The sequence below is a fragment of the Cotesia typhae genome, unplaced genomic scaffold (genome assembly GCF_013202065.1).
Source record: "Cotesia typhae breed Kobodo isofemale line unplaced genomic scaffold, CoteBio_Ctyphae scaffold_13, whole genome shotgun sequence".
NCBI lineage: Eukaryota > Metazoa > Arthropoda > Insecta > Hymenoptera > Braconidae > Cotesia > Cotesia typhae.
The window spans coordinates 13,661,618-13,679,376 of NW_027423774.1; the positions used below are offsets into that span (position 1 = coordinate 13,661,618).

General features: G+C 29.8%; 3 protein-coding genes across 3 annotated transcripts; all 3 read left to right on the top strand.

Moving 5' to 3' along the window:
- The first annotated feature begins 4,919 nt into the window (after nt 1–4,919).
- LOC141534075 (uncharacterized) lies at nt 4,920–5,943 on the top strand. Its single transcript, XM_074253217.1, has 2 exons — nt 4,920–5,581; nt 5,702–5,943. Exons 1-2 carry the CDS (start codon nt 5,197–5,199, stop codon nt 5,941–5,943), a joined length of 627 nt encoding a protein of 208 aa, XP_074109318.1. The 5' UTR covers nt 4,920–5,196.
- Nucleotides 5,944–6,307: 364 nt separating this feature from the next.
- LOC141534487 (uncharacterized) lies at nt 6,308–7,918 on the top strand. The gene is made up of 2 exons (XM_074253864.1): nt 6,308–6,460; nt 6,565–7,918. The coding sequence occupies exon 2, from the start codon at nt 6,705–6,707 to the stop codon at nt 7,842–7,844; it is 1,140 nt and encodes a 379-aa protein (XP_074109965.1). The 5' UTR covers nt 6,308–6,460; nt 6,565–6,704; the 3' UTR covers nt 7,845–7,918.
- Nucleotides 7,833–8,505, top strand: LOC141534076 (uncharacterized). Its single transcript, XM_074253218.1, is given in 2 exon segments — nt 7,833–8,380; nt 8,382–8,505. Coding segments are annotated over 2 exon segments (603 nt in total). The 5' UTR covers nt 7,833–7,901.
- Nucleotides 8,506–17,759: the final 9,254 nt, after the last annotated feature.

Genomic DNA, 17,759 nt, shown 5'->3' on the forward strand with positions numbered 1-17,759 from the left:
AACCCACAGATCTGTTTTACCGACTGGGCATGCACCCCCTGTTTACCTACTTCCCAAATTTTCTTCAACAATATCTCTCTAACCATTTAACCGATTTTGACGTTCTTAGAGCCGATCGACGTGATTTTCTACTCTCTAAATCTAAAACACTAATTTTTCACTGTTTCACAGTTATAAGTATACCAAATGGTAGACTTACAACTGTGAAATAGTGTATATACACTAATTTACAGTGATTTATACTGTTTCAGATTTAGAGAGTACGGTTAAGAGCTGAGTAGTTTTTGGAATCGATCGGTAAAGGCATTTAAAAATTATTCCAAGGAAACCACATTTGAAAAAATTTTCTTTTGTAGCTTTTTTTTAAGATTTCTCAAAATCTACCGGTTCAAATCAGTTCAAATTGTAATGAAAATCTAAGTTTGGTCAAGCCTTTTCGAATGGCACCAACCGTGATCGAATCGGTCAAGCCGTTCGAAAGTTATGAGAGGGTTACACACACACACACACACACACACACACACACACACACACACACACACACACACACACACACACACACACACATTCGTACATAGTAACATCCTCGGGGAATAGGTCGAAATCGCTTTATAGGACCTCAGAACGTGGAGATCTGATAAAAACTCGATTTTCGAAAATCGGGGTGAATTCAATAACTTCCCGATTTTGTTAAATTTTCAATTTTCTTACCGGGAAGTAAAAAATTGGAAAAATACCCTTGGTTTTTAATATTGTCTGCTAAACCAAAATTGGGAAAGCGGTAGACCCTAAAGGCCATCCCTGCAACTTCTCGCAAATTCCATACTTAATCACTCAAAATTGCACTTCTTACGTTTTTGAGCTATTCCACTTCAAAAATATAATTTTCATGACATTTTGAGCTCTCCGAGCTGAAAAGTCTGATAAAGTTTCAATAAAACACTAATTTTTAGACTTTCAAAACACAATTACTTTTGAATGAATGAACCGATTGTCACGAGGTTGGATGCAGTTCTTTATAGTCCAGTCGACAAGGAAATATTAGGCGGTTTGTTCACGACTTCCAATGGGAATGGGGTAAATTGCAAATATTTTTTTAAATACTCAGAAAAATATGTAGATCATTTTCACAAAAAAAAAAAAATAGCCATTTTGCAAGTCGCTTTGAATTAAAATATCTCAGAAACTACGCAAAAGTAGTCGAGATATGCTGCGTATGGAATTTAGAGAATTAAATAAGGAACAAAATGAGCCAAACCTGATGTCTCTAAGACCAATATTTTACGAGATATTAATTTTTTAATGAAAAAAAACGCGGTTCTGCTCGAGCGTTAATTAACAATTAGCTGTAACTCCACAAAAAATCATTCGATTTATTTTTTTTTAATTATAGCTATTGTTGTCGTTTATAAGCAAAAAAATCAGCTAAGGTCAAAAAAATTTTTTTGAATTTATTAAAATAATTTTCAGTTTTTCGAATTTCTGCATTAAAAAATAGTTAAAATTAGAAAAAAATTATTTTTTTCTTATAAAATTTTTTTCGGCAACAAAGAATCGATATAAAAAAAAAAAATTTGAAAAAAAAAATTTTTTTACTGCAAAAATACAGTTAAGAAGTTTAAAAAAATATGAGCTCTAAGGGGATCCGATGTCCGGATCCGAGGAAATGCGCGTGCGCCATTCTCTTCAGACCGTTGTCGGAGAATGATGGGAGAAATAATAATAATGTGAGTCAAATAATAACAATAGTAAACGGCCGCTCAGATACTCGGAGTAATTTTTTTTGTCTTTTTTGTAATTTTTTCTTTTTTCTTTGTCTTAATTCACTTTTCAAAAATGAATTCCACAATATAGATGAGACATTCCATGTCAAATTGACCAGTAGTTGGAATCGACCCTTTTCAATTTAGACAAATTTTGGTCAGGAGTTTTTTTTTTATCATATAATGAAGTTCTGCCAATTAAAGGAAAAAAAAAGAAAAAAAAGTTTTTCATAAGATCTGCAAATTCAAAATTTCTCGATTTTTCCAGTTTTTCAATTTTGTTTTTGTAATATCTTGATGAACGCTAGTATAGATACAGGAATGGTTTTTCGTTTGTTTGAAAGGGGTCACTTGGGGCTATTGAAAAAAATATATTTTGGATAAAAATTTGAAAAATGTCAAATTTTTAATTTTTGAAAATCGTCAAAACGGACGATCGACAATTAATTTTTGGCTCAATTTTTTTTGTATGCTACCTTGTACTAATCTTAAAAGATCCTCAAATTTTTGGAAATGTATTTTTTGTTTTTTCAAAAATATAAATTTTTGAAATTTGTTACAAAAGAAAAACTTTCTCAAAAATTTTTTTTTATTTTTATCTTAATTGACTTTGGCAAACCGCATAATTTTGATATTTCTAACAGTTGAAATTTCATTTAGTGACATAATGATGAGAAAAAAAACATTTTAAGAACATTCAAAAATTCATATTTTTGAAAAAACAAAAAACAGTTCGAAAAATTTCAGGATTTTTTAAGATTGGTACAAGGTAGTATACAAAAAAATTTATTGTCGACCGTCATTTTTGACGATTTTCAAAAATTCAAAATTTGACAAAAATTTTTTTTATATTAAAAAGAAAAATAAGTAATGATTTACAAAAAAAATTGTTCCTTAATATTAATTAGAAGTGGGAGAAAATAGTTGTTACTCAACAAATGCGTTTTTAAGTAATACAAAAATTTTATTAGGAAACGGTTTTTTTATTCAAATCATAATTATCGTCAAAGATTATGTTATCAAAAAAAATTTTTGAATTATATCATAAACAACGCATTTGTTTGCAAAAATTTTTTAAGCAATAAGAGATGAAAATTATTAAAAACATTTTTAAGTAGCTTCTAATCATAAAAATACGGATCAATAATAGTATTATAAAAAATTGTTTTTTTTTAATGTTTAATAAAGCTTCATAATTTTTCACCTTAGTAAATTGTTAATAACAAAACGAAAATTAACAACTTTTGAATCTTTCTAACGTGAATCTATTCTAAGACCTTTAAAAAATAGCTTCACGAAAAGAAAAATTCTTAGATTAACAGTTTAACATTTATCACGCTTGCAATGTTAACGTTCGTGCTACAAATATTGCTAATTAATTAATGGATAACTTATTGAAAAATGGCGATAAAAATTTTTCAACCACGTATTATTGTTCATTGATCTATCCTGCAGGAGTCTGAATTTTTTCAATTTTTAATTTTCATATTGAATAATTTAAAATTATATTTATTACTTAAAGGTCCGAAAGGGGCGTGGCTTGCGCAAGCCGGAGTACCCATTTTCGGACGTATTTTCAACCCGCTGGGAAAATTATAAATATTAGTCCAACAATTCCAAAAGTCGGAACTTTTTTAGGAAATTCCCTCTTCTTTTTGAATCTTTTTTCAAATTTGAAAAATCTTCATTGGTTTTTGAGACATTTGCAAAAAACTAGACCTCTTTTTTTTTTTTAATGTAATTGTTAATAACTTTTGCAATTTTTGCAAGCGGAACTTCATTTTTTTCGAAAATCTTCTAGATCCCATCCGAATCGAATGACACCTCAATCATAATTTTCGGAGACTGCCAAAAAAAGTTGACCAAAAAGGCACTTGTTGACCAGACTAATTCGGTCCAAATTATATTCAAAATCTAAATTTGGTCAAATCCTTTCAAATGGTGCAATCGCGATCAAATTGGTGGAGCCGTTCAAAAGTTATAAGAGGTTCACACACACACACACACACACACACATACACACACAGTGACAACCTCGCGGGGATAGTCAGGGAAGCTTCCTGTGACCTTCAAACGTCGAGATCTTATGAAAATCTTATAGATTTTCGAAAAACGGGGTAAAAACATATAACTTCCGGATTTTTGAAAATTTTTAATTTTCTTAACGGGAAGTTAAAATTTTTATAATTGATATTTTTCAAAAGAAATTTATGTTTATCAAATCGAAACGTGTGAATTTATTTTAACAATAATTTTTCATTTTCTTTTACATAAATAGTCATTATTATTATTATTATTATGCTGTAATTGTTATGTTGGGACAATAATTTTTTATGCAAATGTGTCACTTAGATTAAAAATAAAGAATTCCATTCAGTGGAATTTTCCTGCTGCGGCGCCTGTGTATCGGACATGCGCAAAACGAATACAAGCCTAATGTTTACATCTGACCAAAAACGTTACTAAATGTCAAACGTCAACATAAAATTTATTATTGAAATTACATCCAATTGCGTGATGATAATAACTGTAAGTAAATTTTAATATATTTTTAATACTTGCAAAATCCGAAATTCGTTGGCCTTTTTAAAATCAATGTCTTCATTATTTTTTAATAATATCTTAAAAATAAATACAACATTGACAGCTCAAGGTCAACGTAATTATAAATCACGAGTTTTACGGATTTTCTCATTTTTAAAAACCTTTTTTTAATTTTAAAATATCAAAATATTTTTTTAATTATTTTTAAAATTAATTTTATTAATATTCATCAATTCTTTATAATTTTATTTTAATTTAGAAGATTTTAACGCGCTGGGAATTTTAGTACCGGTTCTGGCCACCAGGCGGCGCCACTTTATTTAAACAAAAAGTGGGAGGCACCCTTATAAAATGGCCTTAATATTGAGATGCTTCGCATCGCATTTTTCGATTTTTCATAAAAATAACAGGGAAAAAAACTTTTTGATTTTTCTGATTTTTGAAACTAACTAATCATGGGTCATACAAATTGGAAATTGAACATTTTCAAAAATAAAATCTCTTAAAGATTTTCACTAAACTGATCAGTTTAAAAGTTATGCGAAAGTTATGAAGTAAAATTACTTCGCCGTTTAAGGATATCCTTTCGCTCCAGTTGAGTCAAAATAACTGTAGTAGTCAATATTCGATAAATTCAAATAAAAAACCCATAAAAATTCCCAAAATTAAAAAATAAACAGTATATGAGGCATTAATCGTTGAAATTTTGAAAATAAAAAAAAAAAATAGTTAAATACAAAAATTAAATTGACTCTTGTAAATCAGCTGTTAGTAACCTGTCCGTGATTTGGCAACGCTGTATTCGGTTGTTTACATTTTCATTTGTACAGCATAACCTTAACCATGTTTAAGTTTTTGCAGTCAGTGTAAATAAATAAATTAATTAAAAATGTTTAGTCATAACCATAACATTCGAATGTCTCATGGCAAGAATGCTGGTAAATTTGTGAGTCTCAAACGTAAGCAATGGCTCGATAATGTTGTGAGTGCAAAAAAAAAAAAACTTGAAGAAAATCCAGCTCCTGAAGATATTTACATTCATGTCAGTAACCGAGTGATTGATGTTAAATCTATTGCTTATGAATTGTGGTGTAATAAATGCAATTTACAATTAAGTTTAAAACACATTGTCAAAGAGGAAATTTTGGGGTTAGCAAGTATTTTTCATGTGAAGTGTACGAAATGTAAAAACATTTACTTAGTTAATACAAGCAGTTTTAAAACCAATGATACAAATCACAAACAATTTGACATAAACTTGAGACTAGCTTTTGGTAAGTATTAATTAATTAAATAAATACGTATTCTACGTGAATGTACATATACGTATAGTTAAATATTATTTATAAGAATTTTCATTTATCAACACTGATTATTTAATGTAAAAATTTCAGCTATCATTGATGCAGGGATTGGAGAAGCTCAGATCAACACAATTCTTTCTGCATTAGATATACCAATAATAAACAGTGCATTGCTGAAAAGATATGAAAGAATTGTTGGAGCAGCTATTGAACAGGTGGCCGAGGATAGTTGTCGAGACTTCATACGTCTAGAAAAACAATTAACAATAGATGCTGATAAAACAAAATCCTCTGATACAACGTACGTAAACTTAACTCAAATAATTTTATAAAAATTATTAATATCAACATAATTTCTGAATAAACATCAGTTATTTCTACTTATTACTTAAAAATATGCATGATTTTTTAAACACTCGACTGTTAATTAATTTGTTATCTTTCTATATCTGATAAAAAGGGTTTCTTTTTTTATTCACTTTCGCTTTTAATTTAATTACATGATTTGTAAATGATGAAAAATAAATACATTTTAATTGATCAACAATTATTTAACAGGAAACATCCAATTAAAATCACCAAAAATTTATTGAATTTATTTTCAATAAAAACTAACTGTTTGAATTGGTAATAAATACAACACCATGACGGTTTTATAAAAGGTAACTTTCTAACAACTAATAAATTATTATATACTGTGTGGCTATTCCAGTGATACTCCTTTGGTTACTCACAATCCTATTGAGAATCCTAATCCTACTGACTCTCCTACTCCAACACCTATAAAAGCTTCTAGAGATTCTGCATGGACTAAACGAGCATCAGGTCATTCTTACAATAGTAAAAACGGTATATTGATGTCATACGATCATACCATTATTGCATATTAATTTACGCTAATTAAATATACAGCGATAAAAAGATGTGTGTTAAAATAAGTAATTTTGTTCCAGGATATACGTCACTGATTGGATATTATAGTGGTAAAGTGATTTCTTACAACACTCGTTCAACAAGATGCTCAAGATGTGAACACGGTCATCCCAAAAGGGATCACGATTGTCGTGAAAATTTTGATGGATCTGCACGAGCTATGGAACCTGATATGTCTGTGGAATTAGTTACTAACAATAAACTCTTGAAGGAAGAAAATGTGATTATTTCTGTATTAATCGGTGACGATGACTCTTCAGCAATAGCAGCAATTCGTCGAGAAGCATTGCATGAAGTTGAAAAATGGTCTGATACTAATCATGCCAAAAAAAATTTAAATTCACGTTTATATAAATTGGGTTTATCTGCTAAGGTTGTAAATTATTTCGGACAGATGTTTGTCCGTGTTTTAAATCACAACAAAGGTAATGTTGAAGCTGCTGCCGAAGCTTTGTCAAATATTGTTCCTCATGCATACGGAAATCACGATAAATGCGGAGAGTGGCTAAAATGCCGCGAAAAAGACAATAATTTTATTTACAAAGATTTACCCAAAAAACAACCTTTAACTGACCCAAAGTTATTCGAAAATCTCAATAACATCTTTGATAAGCTATCAACCAATGCATCAAAGTTAGCACCATGTGGTTCATCGCAAAGCAATGAATCATTTAACAACATTGTGATAAATAAACATCCAAAAAATAAATTTTATGGCTCATCTGAATCATTCGACTATAGAGTAGCTGCAGCTGTTTGTCAAAAAAATTATGGCACAAAATACATAGAATATGTTTACGATAAACTATCCCTGTCATGTGGTAAAAAAACTAAATTCTTCAGAGAACGTAAAGATGAAGCAAGAATTAAGAAATATAAAATTTCTCAAACGTATGGCTTTAAAAGTCGCCGATATTTTAGAAAACAAAAACGAGCTGGTAAAATTGCAAGCAAGGAACGTAAAGAAGGAACTTCATATCAAACAGAGTGTGATCTTGATGGACTCTCCGAATTAATCAAAAACTTCACGGATGTTAATGAAAATAGTGATCTAATGGAATGTGAACTTGTAATTTTTGACTTAGAAACCACTGGAATTTCAAACTCTGATGAAATATGTCAAATATCTGCATCATATAAAACTAAAACATTTAATGTATACATGCTTCCTACAAAAATGAATTATCATGCATCAAAAGTAACAGGACTTCATATAAAACAAAACAAGTTATATCTACATAATACTTGCCTTGAAAGTTTGTCTATTAAAGATGGTTTAAAAAGTTTTATAGCTTTTTAAAAAAACAAAAAAAAATTAATATTAGTGGCTCACAATGCATTTAGATTTGATGCTTTAATGATATTGCGCCATTTGAAATATTATGATCTACTGAGTGAATTTTTATCTATTGTAAAAGGTTTTTCAGACACTCTACCTATACTAAAAAAACATTTACCAGAAATTAAAAAAGAAAAAAACGGATTGAAGCTAACAAATTTGGCCTTGAAATTTCTTGGTGACAACTCGACTGAAGGTGCTCACAATGGTGAAACGGACGTCCGACTTTTGAAAGAAGTTTTGCAAGCTGTCGGGGTAAAAGATGAGTTGGTAAAACAAATGGCTAAAACGACAATAAGCATTCTGGAGAAAAAGCAAACAGATCCTATCTTAGAAAAAAATAAATTAAGTTTAATGAAATTAAAACCTGAGGTATCAGCTATTTTCATAACTAAAATGGCTAATTCCGGTATTTCATTAGAAATATTAGAAAAAGCCTTCGTTACAAGTGGTGAAGCCGGGGTAAAATCATTATTGTCAGAAAATGTTGGTAAAAAACAGGGTTACTAACACACCAAAACATTTAAATAATATTGTAAAAAAATTAATACTAGTTTTGCAAAAAAAGAATAATAATGTTATTGTTAATTGTTATAAAATTGTACTTAATTATTACTATTAATTTTGCAATAAATACAACCTTTATGTACTTTCAATGAGAATCCTTATTACAATCAAACTTTAATTTTAAAAATAATTAAATTTACACTATTCATAAAAAAATCGTTTTTAATTTACTCATTTGTATCCTAACTTTATGAGAATAATTAAAAAAAATTATAATAAACAATGTGTGAGTATATCCTATCATATGATAAATAAATAAATAGACAGATGGTATTCTAATATTTGCTATTTTTTAATTATTATTATATTTTTCAATTCGGTAATATGAAAATTTGCTAACAATAAATTAACTAATAAGTATAAATGAAAAATATAAGTGCGTTAAAGTTTAGTTTGAATTCATTGAATGGTCTGAAGCTCGCGCGCTACGCAACGTTGCCAAATGTTTTGACCCCATTTTATTGTAGGTTACTTGAGAATTTTTTGTGATTTTTAAATATTAATTTCTCAATAAATATCCCGGTAACTGATATATTTTATTGCAAAAAAAGAAACCTGAATATTCCGAAAATCTAATTTTTAGTTTTTTTTTACTTCATCTAATTCATGACTGATAGTATAATTCGAGAAATACTGCGGACGTCTGACTTTCTCGTAAGACTCTGAACAAATACTAACATTTAAAAATTTTATTTTTTCAAAAATTTGTCCGGTAAAGTATAATTTAAACTTCACTATTAGATAAATATCGACCTTAACTATTAGAAAAAAATTAAATTTACTTATAATCTAATATTTTTTATTTTACATTGGCGGCGAAAGGACCTCCTTAACTCACTGTCACTCGAATATTTAGTACAATTAATTTTCGAGATATGGGAGCTTGGTCAAAGATGCATTTTCGGCTCTAAAATACCGAATTTTTAGTAGATTTCATAGAAATCTAACTATTGCATTTGTCCTCATGACGCAACTTTCGAAAAATTTTGCTATTTTCTGACTCAGTTCGTCAAGCTGATTCAGAAAATACCATTAGTTCAAAAGTTTATATATGTATGTATTTTTATATATATATATATATATATACGATATAACGCGGCTTATCCGGACGATAGCGTCTCCAATTCATCATGGATCTTTTCCAAACTCAACATACTTATTTTTCAGACGAAAATTAAGGCCAAGTTCAAAGATGAGCTCAATCGGTTAAGTAGTTCAGAAATTACAGGGTTTTAAAATTTTCAAAATCATAAAAACTCATTTTCTGGCAGATTCTTTCGCGTATAATTTTTGAATTTTTGTAAATTTTGTATTAAAGCCCATTTAATGAGCTTCAATTTCCATACCAATTCATTCTCCTCAACTCAAATTAACCTCTTCGTCTGTAGATTTTTAATGAAATTTTACTCTTGCAGTCGTTTTTATTTTTTGTTTAATAAGTATAACGCGTCCAAATTTCTTAACTTCCCGCTAAGAAAATCGAAGATATTCAAAAATCGGGACGTTATTATTCTTATCCCGTTTTTCAAAAATCGAGTTTTTATTAGATCTCGACGTTTTAAGGTGTCAGGAAGCTTCCCTGACTTCTCTAGCGAGGGTGTCTGTATGGCTGTGTCTGTGTCTCTGTGTGTGTGTGTGCCTGTGTGTGTGTGTGTGTATGTGTGTGTGTGTGTGTGTGTGTGTGTGTGTGTGTGTGTGTGTGTGTGTGTGTGTGTGTGTGTGTGTGTGTGTGTGTGTGTGTGTGTGTGTGTGTGTGTGTGTGTGTGTGTGTGTGTGTGTATGTGTGTGTGTGTGTGTGTTTGTGTGTGTGTGTGTGTGTGTGTGTGTGTGTGTGTGTGTGTGTGTGTGTGTGTGTGTGTGTGTGTGGATATATGTAAACCTCTTATAACTTTTGAACGGCTGGACCGATTTGATCTCGGTTGGTGCCATTCGAAGGGGCTTGACCAAAGAGCCCTAGTATTTGATCACGTACCAGTATACGATCACTCCATGTATTTGTATACCTATATTTGTATATATATGTATACAAATACATGGAGTGATCATATACTGGTACATGATCATCTATTTGGGCTTACTTTACCTTACGTTACCTCACTTCATCTAACCTTACTCCACTTAATAAAAAAAAAAAAAAAAAAAAAAAAAAATTATTAAGTTTAATAAATTACAAATTATTGAGATTAAAAATGTTTAAAAATCGACAATTTATTTCATGATGTTACAATATAATGTTAAAAATTTGGATTAAAATATTGTTAATAAAAAATTCTTAAATGTAAAAAATTTTAAGTCATTATGTATAATTAATAAATAAGTAAATTGTTATTATATATATATATATATATATATATATATATATATATATATATATATATATATATATATATATATATATATATATTAGGGTGGGTCAAAAAAATCGAATAATTTATTTTTGACTTTATACTCTGAAAAATAGGTTCGTAGACACCTAAAAAGAATTCTCTCCAAGTATAAGCTCTTAATTATAACGGGAAGGTCCTCCGCTTTGCGGGTTTCTATTTTTTCGAATAATCAGATAAAAAATTTATATCTCGCTTCCAACTGCTTGGAAAAATATTCCGTGGCATAGATTTTGTGAGAAATTGAATGCTTTACAAAAAGGTCTCTTATGACTTTTTCAAAAACTCAAGCGATTAAAAGATATTCATAGTTGAAGTTTGGCTATTTTAAGGAAAATATTCGTTTTTATTATGAATTTTATAAGTCGATGAAAAAAATTATTTCGGATTGCGGAACTCATGATTTTGTAGGAAATTTACTGCTCTACAAAAATGGTCTCTTATGATTTTTTGATTAAGTGAAGCCGTTACGAGATATTCATCGTCAAACATTAACGAATATCAATATTTCCAGTTTTTGATCAATAATTCGATAAATTTTAATTTAAACTATGAGTTTCAGGAAAATTTACATAAATTTGAGTTTCGATCGATAAAGAAATGTTATAAACAATTTTTTTAATATTGTTTTCAGTCTTGAGCTTGTTTGATTGCATTAAAACAAGAAATTAGAGCATTTTTTTCGACATATAGCCAATGATTAGTTTAATTTGAAGTGAATGACATATTTCTTTGTCAAATTTAATATGAAAAGTATTGAATCAAGTGAGAAACAACCAGTATTTAACTTTTTTATAGATAAATTTTTTATTGAATTATCAATTGCAATATAATTGTCTATATTTTTAACATAACAGTACGCTATTACTATAAATAATTTCTTTTATTACAATTTGGGAATGTTTTTGATGTTCTTTGACAACTTGCAATAAGTACTGGAATTGTTCTTCATTTTTTGTCAAGCATTGATTATATTCACTGACTAATGCAACAGCTCGCTCTGCTGAATCATTGACAACTTTTAGTTGTTGAAAGTATTCTTTATTTTCGAGATAACTCTCATTAGTAGGCCATAATTCAACATCGACATCAAGAAAGTCATACGGTAGATCGAAGATTTTGAAAAGATTTAATGACTTTTTAGACACAAAGTCACTCAGAGTTCTCTGCGCCAATGAATTCAAATCTTTTTAGCAATTACAAATCTTTTAGCTTTAGAATCTGTACCTTCACGAGTATTAACAGCTTCAACAATACGTTTTTTTACTTCTAATGGAACGCCATCGTCAAACAGTGATAAAATGGCAAGTTCATCGCTCAAATACCATAAGTGCGAAATCATTTTTTCACACGTAGCTGAAGAAATCAAAGGATTGATATGTTTGTACTCCAATAAATTTTTCATAAACTGCAAGTCATGATAAGCAGCAGTTGTTGCAGAAGTTGATGAAAACCAAGCTTTTAAATACAATGTGACTATAAAAATACAGAAATGACGAAGACCATGCAATTCTTTCTGAGAGAGTTTGAATTCATCTCTGAATAGATACATTTTCAAACTATAAATGGCCTTAGCCATCCATCTAGCATGATGAACAGCACCAGGACGTTTGAAAGAAATCTTTTCTTGAGGCATTTCTCCAAGGAAAATCAATGATAATTCCAATAATTCTTTATCTAACTTATTATAACATTTCTTTATCGATCGAAACTCAAATTTATGTAAATTTTCCTGAAACTCATAGTTTAAATTAAAATTTATCGAATTATTGATCAAAAACTGGAAATATTGATATTCGTTAATGTTTGACGATGAATATCTCGTAACGGCTTCACTTAATCAAAAAATCATAAGAGACCATTTTTGTAGAGCAGTAAATTTCCTACAAAATCATGAGTTCCGCAATCCGAAATAATTTTTTTCATCGACTTATAAAATTCATAATAAAAACGAATATTTTCCTTAAAATAGCCAAACTTCAACTATGAATATCTTTTAATCGCTTGAGTTTTTGAAAAAGTCATAAGAGACCTTTTTGTAAAGCATTCAATTTCTCACAAAATCTATGCCACGGAATATTTTTCCAAGCAGTTGGAAGCGAGATATAAATTTTTTTATCTGATTATTCGAAAAAATAGAAACCCGCAAAGCGGAGGACCTTCCCGTTATAATTAAGAGCTTATACTTGGAGAGAATTCTTTTTAGGTGTCTACGAACCTATTTTTCAGAGTATAAAATCAAAAATAAATTATTCGATTTTTTTGACCCACCAATATATATATATATATATATATATATATATATATATATATATATATATATATATATATATATATATTAGGGTGTCCCTTAAAATTCAACTTCAATATATTTTTCGCATACCTTCTAAAAAGTTTCGTATGGACCTAATATAGTCTAGAAATAAATATTAGCCCGATTTATAAACGATAACCCCTGCCGACTTGAGTTTTTAACTTGTCCATACAAGTTGCGCGGGAGTAGCGCGGCGACCTGTTACTGCGAGTTTCAATTGTCATTTTATAAGTGATTTCTAACATTTTTAGTGCGTTGTTGTTTATTTTGTGAAAATGTCTGTGGAATTACGAAGTGATAAACAAAATATTTTCCTTATCGGACTGCCAAGCCACCAGATAAATGGTGCAAAATTACCATCTAATCGACAAGTTCTTACCGTTTTATTTTACAATATTCGTGAAGTCAAGCTGACTGTTAGTGAAAGTGCGAATCTTGTTATAAGATAGTGCATTATATTTTGGGAAAAAGCTAGAATTCCTACGAAGGCAATCCCTAACTGCGTGAAGAAACTTGTTGATTTATATCATGTTTGGAGGGACCTGCAAAAAAACTGTAAGAAAACTCAGTTGACTTTCAAGAATCATGAAAATAATTTTGTAAAAGACCTTGATAACTTATTTGATATTGCACATGCAGATCCCTTTGACAGAATGAAGATAGAGGAAGACAAAGATTTCTTAAGGAAACAGAGAGAGCCCGGTCGACCGGGATGCTTAGGTGGAATCGACAAAAATTTGGCGGAGAAAGAAGAACGAGTTAGGCAAAGACGATTGGAAGAAGAGAAAAGAAAGGTAAAACAAAGAGAGTTATTGGCTGTTGCATCTACTTCTTCGATAGATAACTTGGAATGTCTTGAGAATTCGGATGAGGAACAGATTTCGAACTCTGAACTTAGTACTCAGATTCCTTGCCCTGAAAAAAGTTTTAAAAGAGGCACAAAAAGTTTAATAACTCCAAAACTGGTAGCAGCTTTAGATCGATGCCAATTAAGCATAAGGGACTCAGTTTACATTCTCCATGCGGTTGTAGAAGCGCTTGGTCTGAACAGCGATGATTTCCCTATAAACAAATCCTCGATTCAGCGAGTTCGTACTCAAGCGAGAAAATCCAGGGCAGAAGCAATAAAAACTGACTTCCAGAATAATTTGCCTGACGTAGTCACAATTCATTGGGATGGAAAACTATTACCTGGATTGGATGTACGAAGTTCAAAAGAAGAACGCTTGCCAATTATTGCTTCATTTGACGATAGAGAACAGCTTCTTGCAGTACCGAAATTAGAGAGTTCTTCTGGAAAACATCAAGCTAAAGCCGTTTCAACTGCTCTCTTTGACTGGACCCTCCATGACAAAGTACAGATAATGTGCTGCGATACAACAGCTTCCAATACTGGCCGTTTCAGTGGAGCTTGTGCTATTTTGGAGCAGACTTTAGAAAGGGAATTGCTGCTTTTTGCTTGTCGTCATAATGTTTATGAGTTGGTCCTTAAAGCTGTTTTTGAAACAAAGGTAAAACATATTACAAGTAGCCCAGATATTCCAATTTTCAAAAAGTTAAGAGATAATTGGAAAAATATTAACACTGATAACATTGAGTCACCTCTAAATTTCGTTGAAGCACATATTGGTAAGACAAACATTACATCTTTGTTAACTTTTTATAAGACTGAACTGGAAAAATCTTTTGTTAGAGACGATTACCGCGAATTGGTTGAACTATGCGTTGTGTTCTTAGGAGGAGACACAGAGAATAAACTAAAACTCAGGCCCCCGGAGCTTTGCATCAAGCGCGATGGATGGCGAGAGCAATCTATTCTATAAAAATATGTTTGCTTCAATCGCAACTTAAAATTACTGCAAAGGACAAAAATGCTCTACAAGATGTTTGTTTATTTATCGTCACCTTGTATACCAAACCTTGGCTCGAATGTACAATGGCAGTTAAAGCACCTAACCAAGACTTGTCCTTTTTGAAAGCTCTAAAAGAATATGAAAAAGTAGACGCGACAAGTTCCAAGGCATCCATAAGCAAGTTTATTTATCATTTATGGTATTTGTGTGAAGAAACAGTCATGTTATCACTCTTTGATGAAGAAGTTGATATCAAAACCAAGACAAAAATGATTAATAATTTAAACAGAGACGAAAGTTCAGATTCCTCTAAACGCTATGTCCCATCGAAGGAAGATATTACGCAAAATTTGTTTGGTAAGTACTTAATATTTTCATGTTTCTTTTTCAAAGTTTTGTGGTTTAGTTTTTGCTTATTTTAATGGTTTTTTCTTTATTTCAGATATGACGCTGGATGATTTTGTGATTCAAAGAAGCAAACGATTTCTATCTCGACTACAGATCGACGACAGTTTTCTTCGGGAAGACGTATCTTCGTGGGGTGACAATCTTGCTTTTTGGAAGCTAGAAGGCGATTAAGTCGTTTGAAGGTCGTAAATGATACTGCTGAAAGAGCTGTTAAATTAATGCAAGATTTTAATGGTCTTATCACGGCTGAAGAAGAGCAAAAACAGTTTTTGTTGCGTTGTGTTCAGGAACATAGAAATCTGTATCCAGACTGTAAAAAAACTACACTAAAGAGAAGTTACCCTAATTAATTATTATTATAATTTGTATTTAAATAAAAGTTTGTATTGATATTTTTTTAGTTTTACTCATATTTACTTTATTTGTTGCATTTTAATTAGTTTTGGATCAAACCAAATTTCAGACCAAAACACCGTTTTTTATTAAACTTTAGAGCTCGGTCGGCACGGGTTGCAATCATGCTACAGATATGAAATTTCATATTTAAGTACATTTTAGCATTTATAAAAAAATTGGAGGGTATGCGTATCGAAATTCTAAAAAAATTTTTTTTTTGCCATATAAGGGACACCCTAATATATATATATATATATATATATATATATATATATATATATATATATATATATATATATATATATATATATATATATATAATATATATAAATATATATATATATATATATATAATTATATATATATATATATATATATATATATATATATATATATATATATATATATATATATATATATATATATATATATATATATATTATATTATATATAAATATAATTAGAATTCGCTATTTATGAAATCTACTTCCATTTCGGCTGCCGAATGGCCTTTTTTAAATTAAAATGACCACTAAAGGTCAAAATGTTCGTTTTTATGTCAGAAAAAAGTGGATCTACTAAAGAAGAAACTATATTAATTTTTTTCAAGCCCATTATTTTCTTTGAGGATACCGAAAATATCAATTCAATAGATTTGTTAAAATAAAGTTTTTTATTGTTCACTCATCGTTTATAAATCAATTCGATGGCACTCACGCTGCTTGTTAAAATTCTAAACTAACCGGTTAGGTATCGAAGCTTTCCAAAGTAGTATTTTTGAAGCTGTTTATCTAATTGACTCAGCTAAGCAGACTAAGTTGTATGAAATTCTATAAAATTTACAGATTTTTAAAAAATTTTGATAATTTGACACCTTCAAAGAAATGATAATTCCATAAATTTTTAAACAATTTTTTGAAATTCTATGAAATTTCCGTAAATTGATAGATTTTTTTACCTGATTAATAATAAGCCGCATACTAACATCGATACCTGATGATTGTTGGTATCTTTTTTTCTTAGAATATATTATGTTCAACAAGATTATGCAAGTGAAAAATTTTTAAATCGAAGGGTTCAAAAGTTATTGTAGTTAATGAAAGAAAAAATTTTTGAGTAGTGTTTAAACGAAAAATTTAAAATAGCTCCCGCTGACTTTTAAAATTGAGCTAAGATTTTTGACGAGATTTTATTCCTGTTATATAGGTCTTTTTAAGCCATAAATTCGATAAATTAGTTTTTTTTTAGCTAATCTTAATGCGTAAAATACATACACTAAAAACAAAATTTCACTTCACTTAAGAAAGTATTGTTTTCAAAATATCACTCTTGCTTTGAAATATTGATTTTTCTTAATTCAAGAAACTCGCTCATAAAAATCTGAAAACCTGACAATTATGCAATTAGTTGGCTTTTGAGCTTTTTGAGTTCAAAATTTACATGAAAAAAAACCGATTATTTATTGACGGACGCAAAAAAGAAGTAATTTTCGGGAATTTTTTTAACCGGGACAATAAAGGATGCGAATATCAGGATTATTTTTTGTCAATTTTATTAAGGGGCTATTCTCGTTTATAAATTCAAAAAAATCGGTGTGTGTGTGTGTAAAAATATGTAAGCCTCTTATAAATTTTGAACGGTAGGACCGATTTTATCGCGGTTGGCGCCAATCGAAAGGGCTTGACTGAACTTAGATTTTGAATATGGTTTGGACCGATTCGGACCAGTAGATTTTCAGAAATCTCAAAAAAACTACGAAAAAAAAATTTTTCAAATGTGGTTTTTTTTCAGTAACTTTTCAACGGCTTTATCGATCAACTCCAAAAACTAATCAGCTCTTAACCTTGAAAAACCATGTTGATCGCCGCTAATCCGGTCAAAATCGTTTCATTCGTTCGAGAGATATCCTGCAGGAAAGAAAACAAAAAAAAGTGTTTTTTCGGAATTACTCCGA

Excerpts from the sequence above, each read along its gene's own strand:
- LOC141534487 (XM_074253864.1), top strand. The coding sequence starts at position 6,705 with ATGGAACCTGATATGTCTGTGGAATTAGTTACTAACAATAAACTCTTG.
- LOC141534075 (XM_074253217.1), top strand. The coding sequence starts at position 5,197 with ATGTTTAGTCATAACCATAACATTCGAATGTCTCATGGCAAGAATGCT. Across the intron at positions 5,582-5,701 it reads AAACTTGAGACTAGCTTTTG|CTATCATTGATGCAGGGATT; the intron begins GTAAGTATTAAT and ends TAAAAATTTCAG.